Below are 25,053 nucleotides of genomic sequence, written 5' to 3'. Positions count from 1 at the left end.
TTCTGGAACACAATGATGTTTGTTGTACTGTTCTCTGGACTTTCCTGTAGCATTTTAAGATTTTCAGAATTAAAACACACACATACACACACACTTGTTTATTAGCACCACTTCAAACACCCTTTTTATTAAATGTTAATTACAAATATTTCATTATCCCTCACTTGCCTTTTCCACCAAAGCTCACTTACAGAATACATGATCTATAATTACATCTACCCTGGGAGTCTGCAAAAGAACACAATCACCAGAACAAAAGAAATGAATCACTGATAACAAAATGACACTCTAAAATTAAGACCACAAGGTTGTGGGGCATCTGAAAAAGGAAAAGAGCAGCTTTACATTCACTTCACCAAGAATGCAGAGGATGCTGCCTCTGAATATTGCCAAACAGATGGACCTACACCAACAGCACTACACTCTAAGCCTCCCAAACCAAGCACCCACTCCACAGGTCATAGGAGGAGGAGACTCAATTCATATATAAATCAAAATTCATGAAGAATAAGTGAAACATTAAAGCCAGTAACTTCAAACCCTAAAAATGCTATTCCCACCCCACAGCTGGTAATGCCCAAAACATGCACAATAAGCATAAAGCTGAACAATACAAACCTGGAAAATTGTTCAGTAAACTTAAATGCCCATCACAGTGATTCATGATAAACTGTCATCAAGGCTACTTATTGCCATAAATAAATACCCTACCTATACTTATTCCCTCAACCACCGGCTTCCCAGTTACATCTATAACATACTCAAATCAATCTTTCTTTTTCCCCCCACCAAAAACAGGAGTTTTGTCACCCAGGCTACAGCACAGTGGTGAGAACATGGCTCACTGCTGCCTCGACCTCCTGGACTCAAGTGATCCTCCCTCCTCAGGCTCCTCAGTAGCTGGGACTACTGGCACCACCATGCCTGGCTAATTTTTTAAATTTTTTTGTAGAGATGGGGTCTCACTATGTTGCCCAATCTGGTCTTAAACAGCTGGGTTCAAGTGATCCCCCCCACCTCGGCCTCGCAACGTGCTGGGATTACAGGCACGGACCACTGTGCTCAGCCTCAAAAAAATCTTTATTTGTATTCACACTATCATCAGTTCCCTTCTCTTAATCTTCTCTCCAGCTAGCCAATCTTTACCTCTTTGCTTCTTCCAAATGACAAAGGTACTCATAAGCCACGTTCTGACGTCTCCTTTCATCCATCTCCTCTGCAGTAAGTCTTTCATTATCCAGGACAGCTAAAACATAAAAGAAAGAATGTAAATACCAGGATCTGTAGCCTTCCTGAGTGATAAAAGATTGACACAGAATCAATTTCCTGCTACTCACCTAGAAAGCCAGGGTAACTAATGAGTGTGTAGCTAGCCCGGTGTACTACAATGACTTTCCTAAAAAAAGAACTATGTGGTTTCAACTATACTCATCTTGACCTTTTTAAAAATGTATGATAATATAAATATGTACTAAGTTTCGGTGTAATCTTGAAAAATACTGTCTTGAGATTTTGGCCCAAATCTGTCCCTATCTGCCAGAACTCCTTCTAAATACAGATCTGATAATGTTGTTTCTCTCTTTTATTAATGACCAAAGCCAGCAGTTATTGAGAAATAAGTGGCAGTAATTGTACTAAGCATTTTACACGCATTCTCTCACTGAAACCTCACAACAATCCTGTGATTATCACTCCTATTTTACAGATGAGGAAATTGAGGCTGGGTGAGCCTAGCCCCATGGCAAATAAGTGGCAGGGCCTGAATCCAAACCTGGAGAGTCTGTCTCCAAAGCCTGAGCTTAACTTTGAAGCAATCTGCTTCCTTCATGGGCACCAGGTATGGAATAAATTCCTAACTCCTTGGGAAGGCATTCAAGGCCTTTCCCAGTCTGGTCCCAACTATTTTTGGAAACTCTCCTCTTCCCTTCCTCCCACCACTGTGCAGTCCACGCCACTCAGTTCCCAACACAGTATCCCTCTACTTTCAATACCTTTGTTCATGCTCTTCCCTCAAGTCCTGTCTCTTGTTCCACATGCCCTATCAAACTTTTTTTTTTTTCTTTTGAGACAGGGTCTTGTTCTGTCACTAAGGCTGGAGTGCAGTGGCACAATCATGGCTTATTGCAGCCTCGACTTTCTGGGCTCAAATGATCCTCCGACCTCAGCCCCGAGCAGCTGGGACCACAGGCATGGGCCATCACGCCTGGCTAATTATTTTTGTTTTTTTTTTTTTAGAGATGGAGTCTCACTATGCTGCCCAGGCTGGTCTCAAACTCGAGGCCTCAAACAATCCTCTCACCTCGGACTCCCAAAGTGCTGGGATTACACGCAGGAGCCACTATGCCTGTCAACCTGTCAAACTTTCTACACAGCATTCTTCAAGGCTCTGTTCAAATGTCACCTTCAGGCCAGGTGCAGTGGCTCACACTTCGGGAGGCCGAGGCGTGGGGATCACTTGAGATCAGGAGTTTGAGACCAGCCTGACCAACACGGTGAAACCCCGTCTCTACTAAAAACACAAAAATTAGCCAGTGTGGTGGCCGACGCCTGTAGTCCCAGCTACTCGGGAGACTGAGGCAGGAGAATAGCTTGAACCTGGGAGGTGGAGTTTGCAGTGAGCTGAGATTGCACCACTGCACTCCAGGCTGGGCGACAGAGCAAGACTCTGTCTCAAAAAAAAAAAAAAAAAGTCACCTCCCGTGCTCATATTGTCTTCCCCAGGCCCCTTCTCCTTACCTACATTACTGTGTATGGCTAGTAAGTTCAGCATCTTTTATCATTATTGCACCTTATAATCATTAGCTTGCACACCTGTCTGACTCTGATTAAAACGCTCTTTGGAGGCAGGGCCTGATCTTACTCATCTTTAATTTCACAAACGTGGCACAATACCTCACATATAACTGTTGATGCGTGAAATGTTGATCCTTTAAAAAAGAACATTATTCCCAGGATATAAAATAAAACCGAAAACCTCAAAATCCCAAAAGGTCCTCCTTTAGCCAATCCTGCCTGCAGTTCAATGACGTCCAGGGCCGACAACAGAAAATGAGGAAGTCAGAGGATTTTCTCTTTTTTTTTTTTTTTTTATTACTATTTTACTTTTGAAATCTTGAGGAGGGAACTAAGCCCGAGAAAACTGAAGTGACTTGCCCAGGACGGCACCTCTTAGCTAGCCTGGGGCCGGACAGGTCTGGACCCTGGTCTATCCCTTGGGTCTACCCCGCAGGCAACACTAGGGCAGCGCCCTTCCACGAAACGGGCAGAGCCCGCGTACCCAGACCCCAATCCCCGGGACACGCCCTGCGCGGTCATCCTGCCACCTCACTCTAGGCCGTCTTCCCCAATCTCGGTCGAGCCTGGGCGGCGAGAGGCGCTGGGTGGGGCTCCCCCTACCGCGGCCCCAGCTAAGGCGGGAGGCCTCGGGGGTCCTCTCCGCCGCCTCGGACCCCGAGGGGCGCGCACCAGGGGCCTCCCCGCCCGCCGCCCGCTGCCCCACCGGGGCGGCTCTTCCGGGTCCGAGCTGCCGGCAGCCGCCCTGCCCCACCCGCCCGGCCGAGCCCCCAGGAAAATCGCGCCTCGTCTGCAGTTAGCCCAGCCCGAAGCCCCCGCGCCGCGGAGCCCCGCACTCACAGCCATAGTGCGGCCGGGCCACGCCCAGCCCGTCAACCTCGTCTGCGGCGGACATGGCGGCCGAGCCCGAGTCTCTGCTGAGGAAGCCGTGAAACCTTGGAGGCGCGGACGGCGGCAGCTACAGCTCCTGCCAAGTGCGCGGGCTTGCCGGGGTCCCCGAGGACCCGCCCCATGCCGTCAGCCCCACCCCGCAGGCCCCGCCCCAGCGGCACCGCCCCAGCACACCGCCCTGAGCGGCCGGAAAGAGGCGGGGCCAGAGTCACCATGCCCCGCCCCTAACTCCGCCCCCTCAGCCCGGCCCCGCCCTGCATCCCGCTACGGTCTCCGTAGGCGGAAGGAAGAAGGTAGAGCCCATCCTCCAATCGGGCTCACGCTGAGCTTGCCCTGCCGGGAATGACCGCCCAGGTTTATAGCCCCGCCCCTAGGGCCACTGCCCTATCCGCAACTCTAACCGAAAGGCTGCCGGTGTCTGCTGCCTGAAATCAAAATAGTGGGTCATCTCCCTTCTCTTGCCGGCCCAGCTAACCTCTGCATCAATACTCGGAGAAAGCACCCTTTGAGGTGACCCAGGGTGTCTTGTTGGACACAAGCAGGCCCCAAACTGCCATGAAAGCCCTCCAACTCCACTCTCCGCAGTTTGGCAACCTGGCCTCAGTCCTCTTAGATTCGGCAGCAGTCACCAGATTACCCAGGTACCCAGGTATTTGAGATGCGGATGCCAAAGCCGAACTCTGTCCAAACTCCCTACCTTTAGATCCCTTGACATTGTTCTTTGCAAGTTCTTTTTTAAATAACTCTTTTCCCGTATCAGGTATGCCTCTGCCCCCTGCACCTTGTGGCTTGCCCTTCAGATATTGGTATTCAACGGTATTCCATCCGCAGCCCTCTTCTGTTTATTCTTTTTTCTTTTCTTTCTTTCTTTATTTTATTTTATTTTATTTTTTTTTTGAGACGGAGTCTCGCTCTGTCGCCCAGGCTGGTGTGCAGTGGTGCGATCTAGGCTCACTGCAAGCTCCGCCTCCCGGGTTCGCGCCATTCTCCTGCCTCAGCCTCCCGAGTAGCTGGGACTACAGGCACCCGCCACCGCGCCTGGCTAATTTTTTGTATTTTTAGTAGAGACGGGGTTTCACCGTGTTAGCCAGGATGGTCTCGATCTCCTGACCTCGTGATCCGCCCGCCTCGGCCTCCCAAAGTGCTGGGATTACAGGCGTGAGCTACCGCGCCCGGCCTTTTTTTTTTTTTTTTTTTTTTTGAGACGGAGTCTTGCTCAGTCGCTCAGGATGGAGGGCAGTGGCGCGATCTCGGCTCACTGCAACCTCCGCCTCCCGGGTTCAAGCGACTCTCCTGCCTCAGCCTCCCAAGTAGCTGGGATTACAGGTGCCCGCCACCACACCCAACTACTTTTTTTGTATTTTTAGTAGACACGGGGTTTCACCATGTTGGTCAGGCTGGTCTCGAACTCCTGACCTCAGGTAATCCACCCGCCTCTGCCTCCCAAAGTGCTGAGATTACAGGTGTGAGCCACCGCGCCCAGCCCTCTTCCGTTTATTCTTTGCCCACTCAGTAATCTTTCTACACTCTCCTATAACTGCTGAGGACCCCTCGATATGTATCACCAGACCAGATCGTCTGGAAGTCCCTCAGTATTTTCAGCTAATGAACACTTTCATCTGTGTATAGGGCAGACATTTTAAATCCCACGTGTCAAATACTGACCCTGCTCCTGCTATATTCTCTATTCACAGAAGTACTCAATTCCCAGTGGGAATACCCTAGGCTCCTTGCCTCACGCCCTACATCCAATCTGTGTTTATTTCTGAGGTGTCTACTTTTGTCTCCATCCCCGTTGTGATTACACTGTAGTCTCCCTTCTGCCAACCAGATCCTCACAGTTACCAGGGTGTTCTCTCTAAAGTGCAAATGCAATTGTGTTTCTCTTTTTAAATTTTTTTTCTATTACTTGCTTCAAGATCATGGGCCAAGTTCAGCATGATTTAGCATGCCAAATCATAGCCTGACTCCAGATGTTTTGCTCCAGCTATTTTCAGTGTATTCACTCTTCCTTCAAACTATTAAAGATACTTGAAAACCTGTAAGAACAAAACACCCCTGTAGAAAAATGGGCAAGGGTTTCATTTATTAAGCCTACAAAGTAAAAAGTTATTTCATTCTTAAGCTTTTAAGTTCACTTTACAAATTGTATTATTCTATTTATAAGTCTAGCACATTTTACCAAACACTTTTCAGAAACCGAATGATTTATTTATTTGGGAGGCAGGGGGGTCACATTTTTATTGGGGGCCACAGGGGACATGGTCTTCTCCATGTCAATGGAAGTGCTTGCAGTTTCTTCAACCACTCCAAGCTTGGGCCTTGGGGGTGGCTGGGCATGTCCAGCATGTTCCCATCATCTCAGAGGGGCACTGGGTTGTTGTGGGGCGAGGCCTGGTTGATCCTGTACACTCCAGTACTCCAGTACATGGTATAGGGGCAGATGGGTCAGATTTATAGCTAGGCCCCTGATGGTGAGGAATAGGACCAGCACCCGCTCCTTGGGCCAGGCGTTCTTGAGAAAGGCAGCTGCAATGGCAGCGAGGACATGGAGCATTCTGAAATTTCCCGAAAATTTTTTTTTTAAGTCTCAGTTAATTCAACATCTTCAAATATTTAAAATTATGCCTACTAGGGCAGGCACAGTGGCTCACACCTGTAATCCCAGCACTTTGGGAAGCCAAGGTGGGTGGATCACCTTAGGTTGGGAGTTGGAGACCAGCCTGGCCAACATGGTGAAACCCCATCTCTACTAAAATACAAAAAAATTAGCTGAGCATGGTGACATACGCCTGTAGTCCCAGCTACTCGGGAGGCTAAGGCAGGAGAATCACTTGAACCCGGGAGGCAGAGGGTGCAGTGAGCCGAGATTGTGCTCTTGTACTCCAGCCTGGTTGATGGATCGAGACTGTCTTTTAAAAAATAATAATAATAATTGCTGGGCACGGTGGCTCACGCCTGTAATCCCAGCACTTTCGGAGGCCGAGGTGGGCGAATCACGAGGTCAGGAGATTGAGACCATCCAGGCTAACACGGTGAAACCCCATCTCTATTAAAAATACAAAAAAAGAAAAAAAATTAGCCGGGCATGGCGGCAGGCACCTGTAGTCCAGCTACTCGGGAGGTTGAGGCAGGAGAATGGCGTGAACCCGGGAGGCGGAGCTTGCAGTGAGCTGAGATTGCGCCACTGCACTCCAGCCCAGGCAATAGAGTGAGACTCCATCCCCAAAAAAAATAAAAATAAAAATAAAAAATAATAATTAAAATAAAAAATAAAGAATAAATTGTGCCTATTACATTGCCTATATTAGATTTTCTTTTTCTTTTCTTTTGAGATGGAGTTTCACTCTTGTCGCCCAGGATGGAGTGCAATGGTGCAATCTTGGCTCACTGTAACCTCCGCCTCCCAGGTTCAAGGGATTCTTCTGCCTCAGCCTCCCAAGTGGCCAGAATTACAGGCACCCGCCACCACGCCTGCCTAATTTTTTTTTTTTTTGTATTTTTATTAGAGATGGGGGTTTCACTATGTTGGCCAGGCTGGTCTCAAACTCCTGACCTTGTGATCCACTGGCCTCGGCCTCCCAAAGTGCTAAGATTACAGGCATGAGCCACTGCACCCAGCCTAGATTTTCTTTTTAGTTCATTCAATTGTTTAAAACTTTTTCAAAACTTTTTTTTTTTTTTTTTTGAGACGGAGTCTCGCTCTGTCGCCCCGGCTGGAGCGTAATGGCACAATCTCGGCTCACTGCAACCTCTGCCTCCTGGGCTCAAGCGATTCTCCTGCCTCAGCCTCCTGAGTAGCTGGGATTACAGGCACGCGCCACTACGCCCAGCTAATTTTTGTATTTTTAGTAGAGACGGGATTTCACCATGTTGCCCAGGCTGGTCTTGAACTCCTGACCTCAGGTGATTCACCCACCTCTGCCTCCCAAAGTGCTGGGATTACAGGCATGAACCACCGCACCTGGCCTAGATTTTCTTTTTAATTCATTCAATTGTTTAAAACTTTTTCAAAACTTAGTAATTCCTATAAATAAACATATAAGCATAACGAAGCTAACAGTCTCTTAGATGGCCTGATTCCATGTATAAACTTAGTAAGCTTTCACCTCAAAAACCTAAGTCTAAAACTAACTCAATTACACATTTTAAATGATTTACAAAAAAGCTATCACTCAAATAGGCCAAATTTTCTTAAACATTGCGAATACATAAAATGTGAAATCTTCTTCTTCTTTTTTTTTTGAGACGGAGTCTCGCTCTGTCGCCCAGGCTGGAGTGCAGTGGCGTGATTTTGGCTCACTGCAACCTCAGCCTCCCAAGTTCAAGTGATTATCCTGCCTCAGTCTCCTGAGTAGCTGGGCTTACAGGTGCACACCACCACACCCAGCTAATTTTTGTATTTTTACTGGAGGTGAGGTTTCGCCATGTTGGCCAGGCTGGTCTCGAACTCTTGACCTCAGGTGATCTGCCCACCTTGGCCTCCCAATGTGCTGGGGTTATAGGTGTGAGCCACCATGCCCAGCCAAAATATTTCTTCTTAACTCCAACATATTAATCCGATTGTTTATTCCATAAAGGCTTTCTTTACTTAATTACAAAGTTTGTCTGAGGTGAAAGCCACAGAGATGTTAAGACAGTTACCAACTACACTGATACCTTACTATACTAAGTGTTGCATATTTATTTTCTCAGCTGATCCTTGTAGTAATCCCATTATGTCCATTTTACACTTGGGAAAATGGATAACTGGGTTACTTACCTGAAGCCACACAGCAATAGGCAGAGCTGAAACTCAAACCCAGGCCTAACGACAAAGCCCACATTCCTAGTCAATAAACTCAAGATTCAGAGAAATAGACATTAAGATAATAACATGCTGGCCAGGCACGACGGCTCACACCTATATCCCCCAGCACTTTGGGAGGCAGAGGCAAGAGGATAGCTTGAGGTCAGGAGTTCAAGTCCAGGCTGGGCAACATGAAAAACCTCGTCTCTACAGAAAATACAAAAAATTAGCCTGGTGTGGTGGCATGCTACCCAAAAGGCTGAGGTGGGAGGATCACTTGAGCCTGGGAGTTGAGGCTGCAGTGAGCTGTGATCCCGCCACTGTGCTCCTGCCACTGTGCTCCAGCCCAGGTAGACAGAGTGAGACCCCATCACCAAAAAAAAAAAAAAAAAAAAAAAAAAAAAAGATAACATGTCACATATCACTTCTTGCCTATCATATGTAGCAACATTTTGGTTTGTCTTTTTAATTGATATTATTGGCAAAGGGGTGAAAAAGCAGCCACTCTTGTGCAATGCTAGTAGGCAATAAATTAATATAGTCTTTCTAAAGACCAGTTTATCATTATGCATCTATTCTTCAACCAAGAAACTTCACTTCTTGGAACGTATCATAAGGAGATCGTGCCTTTATTAAATGTGCAAAAATTATCCATGAAGATGCTCCTTGAAAATTACTCAAATGTCCATCAGTAGGTGTTTAAATCAGTGATGGCAGCTATACACAATAGAATGCCATATAGCCATGAACAGTGATGATCTGTGGTCTGGTCAGGCTTGACTGGCTACAGGAAACAGACATGCACAATTTTACTTCTAGAGGAAAAAAGGCTGGAAGGGAGGCCTTTATTATAAAGACCTATATGGACTGGAACTGCACCAAAAACAAAACTACACTAAACAAAAAAAACAGGACTAATGAAAGCTTGAAGGCATGGTTTCATTCCTCTGGGCATCTCTGCTTTTCCACAGGGTGGCTCTACTCTCCACTTTGATAACCAGCTTCCTCCATTTAATTTTTTCTGTTCCTTCACAACTCTTGTTTCTGCTTGCCTTGCCATGGCTTTGACTGAAGGTCCTGGTATCCTTACATCATCAGCTCCATTGAGGATCATCTCAATTGCCTAACTCCATAACCCATAGAGTGGCATATGATTGACCCAGCTCAGCTTTCCACCCTGTGGGTACATCTCTGACCACCCACAGGCAGGCTGCCCTTGGATTAGATGCTGGTCCTTTACTTCAATCAACTATGATCAGGAAATGCAGATAATTAAGCATAGAGAACTATGAGCTGGGCATTATTTCCTTCAGTGGGAGGCTGGGCAGGCAAAAAATGTACAGGCTGGCAGTACAATATTTTAATATTGTGGTTAAGTTAAAATATCAAATTATGACTAATAAATATACCATTTTGTTTTAAATGTAGATAGATAGATACATTGATGAATATGTGCATATGAATAGATAAAGCCTTGAAGTATATACACCAATATATTAACAGTGGCTTCTCCAGGCAGTGCTATTACACTGGATTTGTGTGGGGTTTGCTTGCTTGCTTGTCTGTATTTAAAATGAGCTGCTGGAAATACTATTTTGTCAGCAAATATAAATATGAATAAAATTAGTAAATATGAAATGAATAAATGGCAAAATAATGAGGTAAATGGTCATTTTGGGAGTCGAAATTGGTTAATGACCACAAAGAATTTACAAGCCAGCAGGAGTCAAGCAATATTAACAGAATATCTTGAGATAAGCACCGTAATAGAAGTTTCTCTTGCTTGGAATACCTTTTAGCTTATTATCTGCCTGGGAAACTCCTACTCAACTTCCCAGACCCAATTCAAATGTCACCTACTCCCCAGGCAAAATTAATCACTTCCTCATTTATTATATTTCTCAGTAATACTTTAGAAACCAGGTATCTTCAGAAATAAGTCTTACTGTCTAGTAAGTACAACATTTTCAAGAAATAAGCCCCAATTTTTTGTATATTTAAATGCCTCTGAAATCAGGATAGGTCTTACAATCAGTATTAAAAGAAACTAGCCAGCTACCAGGAGAAAAGTAGATGGAGAAGTAACATAATTGTTGATATAGTTTGGTTATTTGTCCCCATCCAAATCTCATGTTGAACTATAATCCCCAGTGTTGGAGATGGGGCCTGGTGGGAGGTGATTTGATCATGGGGGCGGTTTTCTCTTGAATGGTTTAGCACCATCCCCTTGGTGCTGTTCTTGTGATAGTGAGTGAGTTTTCATGAGATCTGGTCATTTAAAAGTGGTCATTTAAAAGTGTGTGGCACTCTCTCTCTCTCGCTCTTGATTTCACCATGTGATGCGCCTCATCCCCATTCACCTTCCACCATGATTGGAAGCTTCCCGAGGCCTCCCCAGAAACAGATGCCACTATGCTTCCTGTACAGTCTTCAGAACTGTGAGCCAATTAAATTTCTTTTTTTTTTTTTTTTTTTTTGAGACGGAGTCTCGCTGTCGCCCAGGTTGGAGTGCAGTGACGTGATCTCGGTTCACTGCAGGCTCCGTCCCCCGGGGTTCACGCCATTCTCCTGCCTCAGCCTCCCGAGTAGCTGGGACTGCAGGCACCCGCCACCTCGCCCGGCTAATTTTTTGTATTTTTAGTAGAGACGAGGTTTCACCGTGTTAGCCAGAATGGTCTCGATCTTCTGACTTTGTGATCCGCCCGCCTCAGCCTCCCAAAGTGCTGGGATTACAGGCGTGAACCACCGCGCCCGGCCAATTTCTTTTCTTATAAATTACCCAGTCTCAGCCAGGCACAGTGGCTCACACCTATAATCTCAGCATTTTGGGAGGCGGAGGTGGGTGGATCACTTGAGGTCAGGAGTTCAAGACCAGCCTGATCAACACAATGAAACCCCATCTCTACTAAAAAAAGAAAAAAAAAATTAGCGAGGTGTGATGGTGGTGATGGTGTGTGCCTATAATCCCAGCTACTTGGGAGGCTGAGGCAGGAAGATCACTTGAACCCAGGAGGTGGAGGATGCAGTGAGCCAAGATTGCACCACTGCACTCCAGCCTAGGTAACAGAGCAAGACTCTGTCTCAGAAAAAAGAAAAGAAATTACCCAGTCTCAGGTATTTCTTTCTAGCAATGCAAAAATGGACTAACAGGAAATTGGTACCAAGGACTAGGGCACTGCTATAAAGATAACTGAAAATGTGGAACCAACTTTGGAACTGGGTAACAAGTATAGGTTGGAAGAGTTTGGAGGGCTCAGAAGAAGACAGGAAGGTGAGGGAAAGTTTGGAACTTCTTAGAGACTGGTTAAATGGTTTCAACCAAAATGCTAATAGTGATATGGACAATGAAGGGCAGGCTGACAAGGTCTCAGATGGAAGTGAGAAACTTCTTGAGAACTAAAACAAAGGTCACATTTGTTATGTCTTAGCAAAGAGCTTGGCTGTGTTCTGTCCATGCTGTAGGGATCTGTGGAACTTTTAACTAAAGAGTGATGATCTAAGGTGTCTGACAGAAGAATTTTTTTTTTTTTTTGAGACTGAGTCTCGCTCTGTCACCCAGGCTGGAGTGCAGTGGTGCATCTCAGCTCACTGCAACCTCTGCCTCCTGGGTTCAAGCAATTCTCATGCCTCAGCCTCCTGATTAGCTGGGATTACAGGCACCCACCACTATGCCCAGCTAATTTTCGTATTTGTAGTAGAGATGAGATTTCACCATGTTGACCAGGCTGGTCTCAAACTCCTGACCTCAGGTGATCTGCCCACCTCAGCTTCCCAAAGTGCTGAGATTGCAGGCATAAGCCACCATGCCTGGCCAGCAGAAGAAATTTCTCAGCAGCAAAGCATTGAACTTGGACATGGCTGCTTCTGACAGCCTAACTTAAATGTGGGAGCAAAGAAATGACTTAAAGTTGGAATTTATATTTAAGCAGGAAGCACAGCATAAAAGTTTCAAAAATTTGCAGCCTGGCTACGTGGCAAAGAAAGAAAAAGCTTTTTGCAGGAGAGGAATTCAAGCAGGCTGTGGAGCCACCACTTGCTAGACAAATTTGCTTCACTAAAAAGGACCCAAGAACGAATTGCCAAGACAATGGGAAAAAGACCTCAAAGGCATTTTAGAGACCTTCATGGCAGCCTCTCCCATCATATGCCCAGAGGCCTAGAGGGAAGAATGGTTTCCTGGACCAAGCCCAGGGCCTTGCTGCCCTGCACAGCCTTGGGACACTGCTTCCCACATCCAGGCTGCTCCACCTCTAGCCACAGCTCAAAGGGGCCCAGCTGCAGCTTGGGCTGCATTTCCAGATGGTGCAAGCCGAAAGCCTTGGTGGCTTCCATGTGGTGTTAAGCCTGCAGGTGTACAGAGCACAAGACTTGAGGCTTGCCACCCTCCACCTTGATTTCAGAGGATGTATGGACAAGTCTGGGTGTCCAGGCAGAAGACTGCTGCAAGGGTGGAGCCCTACAGAGAACCTCTACTAGGTCAGTGCCAAGGGGAATTGTAAGGTTGGCACACTGATACGGTTTGGCTGTGTCCCCGCACAAATCTCACCTTGACTTGTAACAATCACCACATGTCAAGGGTGGGGCCAGGTGGAGATAATTAAATCGTGGCAGTGGTTTCCCTCATACTATCTAGTGGTAGTGAATAAGTTCCCTGAGATCTGATGGTTTTATAAATGGGAGTTGCCCTGCACAAGCTCTTTTGTCTGCTGCCATGTAAGATTTGACTTTGCCCCTCATTTGCCTTCTGCCATGGTTGTGAGCCCCACCCCAGGATGGAACTGTGAGTCAATTAAAACCCTTTCCTTTATAAAGTACCCAGTCTTGGGTATGTCTTTATTAGCAGTGTGAGAACAGATTAATACACATTCCCCAGAAAGAGTTCCCAATGGGGCACACTGCCTAGTGGAGCTGTGAGAAGAGGGCCACCATCTTTCAGATCCAAGAATGGTAGATTCAACAGCAGCTTGCACCCTGTGCCTGGCAAAGCCACAGGCACTCAACTTGAGCCCATGAGAGCAGTCATGGGTGATGAATCCTGCAAAGCCACAGGGGCAGAGCTGCTCCATGCCTTGGGAGCCCACCCACTGCACCAGTGTGCCCAGCATATGGGACATGGAGTCAAAGATTATTTTAGAGCTTTAAGATTTAATGACTGCCCTTCCAGCTTTCAAACGTGCATGGGGCCTGTAGCCCCTTTCTTGTAGGCTGATTTCTTCATTTTGAAATGGGAATGTTTATCCAATGCTTATACTATAACTGTCAGGCCTCACAGGATAGCTTTTCAGGATATTGTAACTATGCTGTGTAGGCAGAATTTTGAGATGACTGCCCAAGATTCCCAATCCCTGGCTATTCAATCAAACACTAATCTAGGCGCTATTCTGAAGGGATTTTGCAGATGCAATTAAGGCTACTAAACAGTTGATCTTAAGATGGGGAGATTATCCTGGTCATCACATGAGCCATTTATAAGCAGAGAGATTCCTTTAGCTAGTAAAAGAAGTCAGAGACTCAAAGCATGGGATGGTTCAGTGGGCCATTCCTGGTATTGAATATGGAGGGGTCCACATGGAAAGGACTTGAGACCAGCCTTGAGAAGCTAAGAGTGGCCCCTGACTGATAGTCAGCAAGGAAACAGGGACCTCAGACCTACAACTGCAAGGAACTTGATTCTACCTATTGCCTAAATGAGCTTGGAAGCAGATTCTCCTCACAGTCTCAAGATAAGTCCTTAATCTAGTGGATATTTTAATCTTGACCTTGTAAGACTCTGAGCAAAGAACCCAGTCAAGCTTGCCTGTACTTCAATAGAAAACTAATACATACATTTAAGGAAACTTGAGTGTATGGGGAGGGGGTTGGGGTGGCTTATAAGTAATGTTGCCAAACATGCTAATGGTAAAATTTTGTATAAAAGGGACTATGAGCTAGCTGGACACCCTGCTTCTCTCTGATAGGACTAACTCCATATAGTTCATGAGTCTTTTGAGTAGATGTAGCTCAAAATAAATCAGATACTCCATTTGGTCTATGTAATTACTGATCTTCTTTGTTTCTCTATACGTTGAACACCTTGGGCAAAGAGATAGAACACCTTGTTCTAGAGATAGAACAAAGGGTCAGTAAACTTCAGAATACCATCAAGTGGCTGTCTGTCAAGTATCAGTTTTCATCTTTGTGAAACTTCAAGTGTTACCTGTCACTGCTTAACTCCTTAACCAACTCGTTTGAGAGAAACCTATTTCACCTTGTCCTAAAGGTATTCAGATATTCCGGATCTTGTGTTTAAGCACAGCTCCTGCCAGGTATTCCAACTTCAGCCATTTCTTCAACTCTTGGTTTTTCAGATGGAGGAAAAGTTTTGAACTACCTGTTGGTAGTTGCAGCTACTTACCAACTGCTTACCATGTTCCAGAAAATGCTAGGTGCTCTATTTATATTGTCTCATTTAATCTTCACAATAACCCTATGAGGAAATATAATTATCCTCATTTTACAAATGAGAAAACAAGCACAAAGAGGTTAGATATTCTGCTTAAGGCCATAATATTCAGAGTTAGGATCAAGCCTCCATCTCTCTGATTCTAAAATCTCTGTCAAATAATCATTCAACACCATGTCCTAGTTTATGGACAACATATCAATGAGAAGGTGTTCATTCACTTCTTAAATATGCCTAATTGCCTCTGAAAACCTTTCAACAAACATTTGTGAACACCATCTCCTAGTCTAGGAACAATATATACAAACAGAGACCCGGAAGTTGTGGGAGGAAGCCAGGAAGTCAGCCCAGAATGGAGTTGGGGCATTGGTTTCCGGGCTGGGGTTAGAATAGGCCACAAGGTTCTACTGCAGTCTCAAGGCCTAAGACAAAGGACAAATCTAAGGACTCATCAAGAGACAGAAATAGCTCATAGGAATCATGAGCTCATTGGAGAGTCAGACCAAAGTATGGGGAAAGAGCGGAAAATGAGGCATAGAACACCAGACCCCATCACAGGGTTAGAACCCGAGACAAGCCTGCATGGCGGGGCTCCCCACGGCAAACCCCTGAAACTTCTACAGGGATGACAATGGGTTACTAGTAACAACAGCTAACTCATAATGAGCGCCCTTTAGGTCCAGTTGTAAGTATTTGATCTCATTTGACCTTCACAACAATCCTATGAGGTAGGAACTACTAGAATTTTCAATTTAAGGATGAGGAAACTGAAATCAGAAAGGTTAACAATGGTCCAAAGATTACACAACTAGTTAGTGACATACTCAGGATTCAAACTGCATTGGACCCAAAGCCCACATATGTGAACACTATTCTCCACTAATGCACATGAGGACCTAGAGCGCTGAGTTGAAAGATTTGTGAGGCCACATCCACCAAGGAATGTGATGGACATAGACTTGACAAAGCACTCTCAAGAAGCTTTCAGACATCAAGACAGAGATCTAGGAGCACAGATAAGAGAACAGTTGATGGGTTGGGTGCGGTGGCTCACGCCTGTAATCCTAACACTTTGGGAGGCTGAGGCATGCAGATCATGAGGTCAGGAGATGGAGACCATCCTGGTTAACACGGTGAAACCCGTCTCTCTTAAAAATACACAAATTAGCCACGCCAGGTAGCAGGTGCCTGTAGTCCCAGCTACTCGGGAGGCTGAGGCGGGAGAATGGCGTGAACCCAGGAGGCGGAGCTTGCAGTGAGCCAAGATCACGCCACTGCACTCCAGCTTGGGTGACAGAGCGAGACTCCGTCTCAAAAAAAAAAAAAAAAAAAAAAGACTTTGCAGGGAAGACCTATGGAAAGGGTGAGAAAGGGCACAAGTTGCAGTAACAGTGTAAACAAAGCCAGAAAAATCACAAAGTTGTGTGCGTGTGTGATCATGCCCTGATTCTTGTATAGTTAACTTCACCCCAGGCTTCTCAAACAGCACAGCCACATGATGTTTCAAAAAGTCCAAGTGGAACCTCTTTGGAAAGATGCCCCACCATTGGCAGAGGCTATGACCTTTTTCCTCAGGTACCAGGGGTTGCTACATGGGGAATGGGTGGACACTGGGCTTTAAATACTGTGTCTGGAATTTATTCCTTTTGGTGGGTTCTTGGTCTCGCTGACTTCAAGAATGAAACCACGGACCTTCACGGTGAGTGTTACAGCTCTTAAAGATGATGTGTCCGGAGTTTGTTCCTTCAGATGTTCAGATGTGTCCAGAGTTTCTTCCTTCCAGTGGGTTTGTGGTCTCGCTGACTTCAGGAGTGAAGCCGCAGACCTTTGCAGTGAGTGTTACAGCTCTTAAAGGTGGCTCATCTGGAGTCGTTTGTTCCTCTCGGTGGGTTCGTGGTCTTGCTGACTTCAGGAATGCAGCTGCAGACCCTCGCATTGAGTGTTACAGCTCATAAAGGTAGTGTGGACCCAGAGTGAGCAGCAGCAAGATTTACTGTGAAGAGTGAAAGAACAAAGCTTCTACAGCGTGGAAAGGCTCCCCAGTGGGTTGCCTGCTGCTGGCTTCACTGGCCAGCTTTTATTCCCTTATTTGGCCCCACCCACATCCCACTGATTAGTCCATTTTACAGAGTGCTGATTGGTCCATTTTACAGAGTACTGATTGGTGTGTTTACAATACTTTAGCTAGACACAGAGTGCTGATTGGTGCGTTTACAATACTTTAGCTAGACACAGAGTGCTGATTGGTGCGTTTTTACAGAGTGCTGATTGGTGTGTTTACAATCCTTTAGCTAGACACAGAGTGCTGATTGGTGTGTTTTTAATTCTCTAGCTAGACAGAAAAGTTCTCCAAGTCGCCACCTGACCTAGAAGCCCAGCTGGCTTCAACTCTCAATACCTTCTTCCTTTATCACTCCTCATTTTCTTTACGACTGATATTTGGGTGGTAGAAAGCTCACATCCTTTATGGAAAGTCACCTTCCTATAAGCTCCTCTGGAAGTAGAGTACAGAAAAATCTAACTAGGCCTCTCATGAGATTACAAGCAATGAGTGACATTTCTACTACAACTTATAATGCCAGTGCAGGGCAAGGTAGAAACTGCAAGGCTTCAGTCACTATTCAGTTATGTAAAGACTAACACATGGGCACAGTGTCTCACGCCTGTAATCCTAGCACGCCTGTAATCCTAGCACGCCTGTAATCCTAGCACGCCTGTAATCCTAGCATGCCTGTAATCCTAGCACAGTGGCTCACGCCTGTAATCCTAGCCATGGCAGGAAGATTGCTTGAGCCCAGCAGTTGGATACCAGCCTGTGCAACATGGTGAAACCCCATCTCTGCAAAAAATAAAAAAAATTAGCTGGGCATAGTGGTGCATGCCTGTGGCCCCAGCTACTGGAGAGGCTGAGGTGGGAGGATCACTTGAGCTGGGGAGGTCGAGGCTGCAGGGAGCTGTGATTGCACCACTGCATTCCAGCCTGGGAGACAGAGCAAGAACTTGTCTCAAAAAAAAAAAAAAAAAAAAGGGCTAGACAAGGTGGCTCACTCCTGTAATCTCAGCACTTTGAGAGGCTGAGGCAGGTGGATCCCCTCAGGTCAGGAGGTCCAGATCAGTCTAGCCAACATCATGAAACTCTGTCTCTACTAAAAATACAAAAATTAGCCAGGCATGGTGGCATGCGCCTGTAGTCCCAGCTATTTGGGAAGCTGAGGCAGGAGAATTGCTTGAACCCGGGAGGCGGAGTTTGCAGTGAGCCGAGATCACATCACTGCACTCCAGCCTGGGCAACAGAGCGAGACTCGGTCTCAAAAAAATAAAAAAAAATTGAAATAAAAAAAAAAAGACTAACACAGGAAAAAACGGGAGAGACATACAGCTATGGAGCAATGTTGCTCCCTAAGACTCCAGTCAGTGCATTGACACGTGTCCAGTTTGATTCTTTTTTTTTTAAAAAAGAAAGGCCAGGTTCTACCACCTTCCTTACAATACAGAAACAAGCTCTCTCAACCACAAGTATCAATCACATTATTCAGTTTTGTGGACTCACTGGCAATGCCCCCATGTATCAGAATGTCTTCTGTGGCTGAATTTACATGTGAAGGTTAATTAAACAAAGCTTTATTTCAGTATCATGGCTTGTATGCATTTACTCACTCATGTATCAACTGGCATAAGTGATACCTCCTCCAGGGAGCCTTCCTTGACTCTCAAGATAGCCCTTCTCTGGCTGACATATACTTCTTGTATTGAAACTGTGTGTCTGGGCCAGGCATGGTGGCTCACACCTGTAATCCCAGCACTCTGGGAGGCTGAGGAAGGCGGATCACCTGAGGTCAGGAGTTTGAGACCAGCCTGGCCAGCATGGCAAAAGCCTGTCTCTACTAAAAATACAAAAATTAGCTGGGTGTGGTGGCGCATGACTGTAATCCCAGCTACTGAGGAGTCAGAGGCAGGAGAATTGCTTGAACCCAGGAGGTGGAGGTTGTGGTGAGCTGAGATCACCTCACTGCATTCCAGCCTGAAGGACAGAGGGAGACTCTGTCTCAAAAAAAAAAAAAAAAAAAGAAAAAAGAAAGAAAGAAACTATGTGTCTGTATGTCTGTTTCCCACAACCACTCTGTGCTCCTCAAGAGAATTGTCATGTTTATACCTGTATCCCCAGCACCCTCGACTAGGCCTGGATAGAATAGGTAATGAGTGTTTACTGAATTAAATTGAATAAATTAGGGAGATACAACGTGGGGTTTGATGTGTGTCCATATATTCTGTTGTAACATGCCTCTGACTCTGGAGAGGGAGGACAGGCTATGCTGGCGTCTAGACTTAGGCTTAGGTGCTAACATTTAGATGCTTCAGGTTTCCTTCAGTTGAGCCCAAGTCACCTGGATAAAGAAATTTATGTATTTTTAGTACATAAGTGACAGATTCAGGGCAAACTCAGTGATAAAAGCAAGCTTCTAGCTTCAAGATCCCAAGAGATTTTCTCTTAAAGAGTTTGGGCTGGATGCGGTGGCTCATGCCTGTAATCCCAGCACTTTGGGAGGCCAAGGCAGGCGGATCACGAGGTCAGGAGTTCAAAACCAGCCTGGCCAACATGGTGAAACCCCACCTCTACTAAAAATACAAAAATTAGACCGGGTGCGGTGGCTCAGACATGGTGCGGTGGCTCACGCCTGTAATCCCAGCACTTTGGGAGGCTGAGGCAGGTGGATCATCTGAGGTCAGGAGTTCGAGACCAGCCTGGCCAACATGGTGAAACCCCGTCTCTTCTAAAAATACAAAAATTAGCCGGGCATGGTGGCAGTTGCCTGTAATCCCAGCTACTCGGGAGGCTGAGGCAGGAGAATTGCCTGAATACAGGAGGGGGAGGTTGCAGTGAGCCAAGATCATGCCACTGCACACCAGCCTGGGCAACAGAGCAAGACTCCATCTCAAAAAAAAAAAAAAAAATAGGCAACCAAAATGGGTGGGACCAACATGCCATCGCAGCTGCAGAGAGAAAAGCCAAACATTAGTGGACTGGGACCTTACTGTGGATGAAGAATCTAGTATCCGGGGCAGAAAGCAAGGTCCTCCCAGGAGAAGAGCAAGATAGGAAGGTTGATGCTAGAGCCCATGGAAGGGTCTTAAATTCTACATTAAAGGAGATTCCACTCTCTTCTGTAGACAATAGGAAATTATTTAAGATTTTATAAGCAGGGGAGGAATATGATTTGATTCAACAAAGATTTATGAAATGTTTACTTTTGTACTAGTATGAACAAGGGTATAAAGTTGAGTTAAACATAGTCACTGCCCTTTAGACAAGTACACAAGTGACTGTAATGCAAGATGAAATAAGAAGTGAGTGAAACCCAAGATGTAGAAAGAAAGGATTATAGAAGTCCAAAGGAAATCCTATCTGCTTGATGGAGGAGATCTGGAAATACTTTATGGAGAGGGAGGTGTTTTAATGGGGTCTTGAAAAATAGGTACTTCATAAACAAAATTCCCTGAAGAGGCAACATGAACAACAATAAACTTGTGAAAGTTGTGTAATTGCTGGGCGTGGTGGCACACGCCTGTAATCCCAGCACTTTGGGAGGCCCAGGCGGGGGGATCACCTGAGGTCAGGAGTCCGAGACTAGCCTGCCCAACATGGCGAAACCCCATCTCGACTAAACACAAAAAATTAGCTGGGTATGGTGGTGCATGCCTGTAATCCTAGTTACTCGGGGGGCTGAGGCAGGAGAATTGCTTGAACCCAGGAGGTGGAGGTTGCGGTGAGACAAGATCGTGCCACTGCACACCAGCTTGGGAGACAGAGTGAGACTCCGTCTAAAAAAAAAAAAAAAAAAAAAAAAGTTGGGTAACTTCCCCACTAATCAGGGAGACACTTTTAAATTTAATTTAATTTATTTATTTGAAACAGGATCTGGCTCTGTCATCCAGGCTGGAGTGCAGTGGCATGACCACAGCTCACTGCAGCCTTGACCTCCAGTGCTCAGGTGATCCTCCCACCTCAGCCTCCTGAGTAGCTGGAACTACAGACATCAGCCACCATGGCCAGATAATTTTTAAGTTTTTTTTTTTGGAGATGGGGTCTCACTATGCTGTCCAGGCTGGTCTTGAACTCCTGAGCTCAAGAAATCCTCCTGCCTCAGCCTCCCAAAATGCTGGGATTACAAGTGTGACCTACTATGCCCGGCTGAGATGCATATTAACACCACAATGATATATCATTTCATACTCAAAAACATTTTATAAATAAAAATTTTACCTATATATGTATATATACATATATTTGCTTTTTTCTATATATACACATAATACATATATGTATAATACATGTATATTTATATAATACATATGTCTCCAATTAACTACTATACTGAAGTTTGTATTAGTAAATCCTTTGATTTTCATTAGTTTGTATGAGTATCCTTATTGCTTAAGCAATATATTTAGTTTTGCCTGTTTTTTACCTTTACTGTATTTTTCTTTTTTTCGAGATGGAGTCTCACTCTGTCGCCCAGGCTGGAGTGCAGTGGCACAATCTTGGCTCACTGCAACCTCCACCTCCTGGGTTCAAGGGATTCTTCTGCTTCAGCCTCCTAAGTAGCTGGGACTACAGGTGTGAGCCATCACACCTGGCTAATTTTTGTATTTTTAGTAGAGACAGGGTATCACCATGTTGGCCAGGCTGATCTCAAACTCCTGACCTCATGATCCACCCGCCTCGGCCTCTCAAAGTGCTGGGATTACAGGCGTGAGCCACCACAGCTTCCCTGATCTTTACTGTATTTTTGCTCTTACTAAATATATACATATGTATAGAGAGAGAGACAGGGAGAAAAGCAAATATATATAAAGGCATAGAAGTGAGAAATGCCAAACTCTTTTCCTAAGCTGTATAGTGGGTACGTGGTTGTTCTTTACACTAATTTTTGTATATTTTAATATTGATTTTTTAAAAAAAGAGTAGATAGTAGTTCAGCAGGAGGAATTGAAGGAAGAAGCTATTCTAGAGAGAAGAAATTGTACTGGAGAGAGCAGGCTGTGTTCAGGAAACAAAGTGTCATCATTCTGCTTGGCAGAATAAAATAAATTTTTTCTTTGTCATAAGAGCAGCAACTTGCATTTGTGCACTTTATAAAATACTTTCATGTGCTCCCACCAGCTAATTATCAACTTGAAGAACAAGTATTCCATTCGATAGATGAGGAAACAGGCTCAGAAAGAATAAGCAATATATTTGTGAATATTTTTGGCAGAGAAAAATCTTAAAAGGGTATACAACAAACAGTAGTGGTTATCTCTGGGAAGTGGAATTTACCCTGTTTGCTTAATTGTATTTTCTGATATTTCTATAAATGAACCTGAAGTAAAAAATAATAAAGCAGAGAGGGGGAAGGAAGACAACAGGAAAACAATGATTCCCTCAAAATCAAATGTTCACGTTTTTGGATTCCCAATCCTGCTCTGAGTTACACTAATGAAAACAACAGAAGAAATACAAGAAAGATTCTAACATAGAAAAAAATGTTCAACCTCACTGGTAATCAAAGAAATGCAAATTAAAACAATATGTAAGAATCATGTCTATTAAATTAGCAAAACTGTTTTAAAGATGAGGGTATGATGAGACTAGTAGCCATTTACTGTTCGGAACACTGTAAATTGATACAATCGCTTTAAAAATGATTCTGCAGCGGCCAGGCGTGGTGGCTTACACCTGTAATCCTAGCCCTTTGGGAGGCCGAAGTGGGCGGATCACTTGTGGTCAGGAGTTTGAAACCAGCCTGGCCATCATGGTGAAACCCCGTCTCTACTAAAAGTACAAAAAATTAGCTGGGCATGGTGGTGCGCACCTGTAATCCAGCTACTCGACAGGCTGAGGCAGGAGAATCGCTTGAACCCAGGAGGTGGAGGTTGCAGTGAGCCGAGACCGCCCTCCAGCTCGAGTGACAGAGCAAGACCTGTCTCAAAACAAACAAACAAACAAACAAACAAACAAAAGATTCTGCAGCAAGTAAGGGAGGTGTAAAATTGTTCTTACCCTGTGAAAATAATCTAAAATGTGGAAACTTTTTTTCTGGGGAACAACAAAATGTTCACATGAGCATTTTTAATGCAGCAGGGCATCCCCCATTCAGACACCAGGTCCAAGATTGGCTGTTTATAGAAAGATGGCCTATACTCTTCTGGACATTTATTTGCTCTAATTTATATACATAAAGGAGCAGAGGGTGTTTTGGGGTTGGTTGGCGGCGGGGGGCCGGGGGGGAGTTTGCTGAAGGAAATATAAGAAAATGTGTGTGTGTGCGTGTGTGTGCATGTGTTTGACTGGGAATGCAGGAACTGATCTAGTGTCTGTTCAGGGCCCAGGCACTCAGATTACTCTTTTTCCCCCCAGTATAACTCAATGAGATTTGAGTGAAAAAGGTCAATCTCTGGAGAAGTGTTCTGTGTTCTTATTTGCTTTCTTTTATTTTTCTTATGAAATACATTGTAAATGAAAAGCATATAAGTAATGCATATTAACAATTTAAATAATTTTTACAAAGAAAACCTGTGTACTTGGCACCTAACTTAAGAAACAGAAACTTTGATGGCAGAGGTGGGCGGATTACTTAAGACCAGGAGTTCGAGACCAGCCTGGCCAACATGGTGAAAATCCATCTCTACTAAAATTACAAAAATTAGCTGGGTGTGGTGGTGCACGCTTGTAATCCCAGCTACTCGGGGGGCTGAGGCAGGAGAATCACTTGAACCCAGGAGGCGGAGGTTGCAGTGATCTGAGATTGTGCCACTGCACTCCTGCCTTGGTGACAGAATGAGACACTGTCTCAGAACAAATCAAAACAAAAAAAGAAATAGAAACTTTGCATCTTTCTCTCCCATTCCAATTAATTACTATACTGAAGTTTGTATTAGTAAATCCTTTGATTTTTATTAGTTTGTGTATCCTTATTGCTTAAGCAATATATTGTTTAGTTTTGCCTCTTTTTTACCTTTACTGTATTTTTTCTCTTACTAAATATATATATTTCTATGTCTTGCTTTTTACACTCAATATTATTTGAAGCTTGTCTGTGTTGATGCATGTAACTGTAGTCTGCCCATTTTCCTTGATGGATAGCATTCCGATATGTAAATTACCAACTTGCTCGGAGGTGCAGCCACTAAATCCTCATTTTGAGCAATCACCCCAAGTAAGACTGATGCAGGTGGACTTTTGCTCACACTTCGGGAATTACTGTCTTAGAGGACAAAGTCCGAGCTCTTACCTCCCAGTTTCCCAACTCTCTACATCAGCCTTTTAATTTTAGTAAAACTGTTTGTTTTCCTTTTCCAAAAATACTTTCTCATCATTCTTCACCTAGATAATTCTTATGCTTTAAGTCTCTCCATTAAACTATAAACTCCTCCAAAGATTATCATTAGTGTCATTGTTGTCACTGATATTTATGGAGCAGATACAATGTACCGGGTAGTTAGTACAAAGAGTTTTACATGGATCATCTCATTAATCCTCGTCCAAACCCATGAAGAAGGTGCTGGGATTAGCATCATGTTACAGATAAGGAAGTAAGGGTCAGAGAGATTAAGTAACTTGCCCAAAGTTAAACAGCTCTGGAATGTGGATCTCTTTAACTATCTTACTTGTCTTTGAACCTCTAGGATCTAGGGTAGGACTTTGGTGTGTGGAAGGCACTTGATTAATGTCTGTTGAGCTGCACTGAAAGGAAAAGCCAAGGAGACCAGATGGAAAACAATCCGTTTAGTTCAGACGATGGCAGTGGGGATGGAAAAGAGGAGCTGGAAATAAGACTTGGCATGCCAGACTATTACAGAGCTGAATCTGGGGAGTGAGGTTAGGGAAGGGAATGAGGAAGGGACAAGGCATTTCCATTTTTTCGCTTTGAGCACTTCTGTATTTTCTGGAAATGTTTACAACAAGCACGTGGTGATTTTATAATTTTATTTTAAAGAAGAGAAAGTGTAGAGGCAGCAACTATGTGACTAGGCACCAGCAAAATATAGAAAAAAAGGGACAAAAAGAAATCCAAGCTGACCAGGAGGCTTCTGGCAAGGCCATGAAGGAGAATAGGGAATTGAAGGCAGAAAGAGAAATGCCTGGGGGACTGCTTCT

The 25,053-nt window shown here is 44.8% G+C and overlaps 1 protein-coding gene across 1 annotated transcript in view; it reads right to left on the bottom strand.

Annotated features, from left to right (window-relative positions):
• The window catches only part of IQGAP1 (IQ motif containing GTPase activating protein 1), a 112,849-nt gene extending 109,037 nt beyond the window's left edge, over positions 1-3,812 (bottom strand). The window contains exons 1-2 of the mRNA XM_003268502.3: positions 3,634-3,812; positions 1,147-1,246 (exon numbers count right to left, since the gene is read on the bottom strand). Of these exons, the coding sequence (XP_003268550.1) occupies positions 1,147-1,246; positions 3,634-3,688 (155 nt within the window). The 5' untranslated portion in view covers positions 3,689-3,812. The remainder of the gene's footprint in view (positions 1-1,146; positions 1,247-3,633) is intronic.
• Between the last annotated feature and the right edge of the window lie 21,241 nt (positions 3,813-25,053).

This window comes from Nomascus leucogenys, chromosome 6 (assembly GCF_006542625.1).
Source record: "Nomascus leucogenys isolate Asia chromosome 6, Asia_NLE_v1, whole genome shotgun sequence".
Taxonomy (NCBI): Eukaryota; Metazoa; Chordata; class Mammalia; order Primates; family Hylobatidae; genus Nomascus; species Nomascus leucogenys.
Note: the sequence above shows the minus strand (reverse complement) of the source record. Positions and strands in the feature narration are given on the sequence as shown.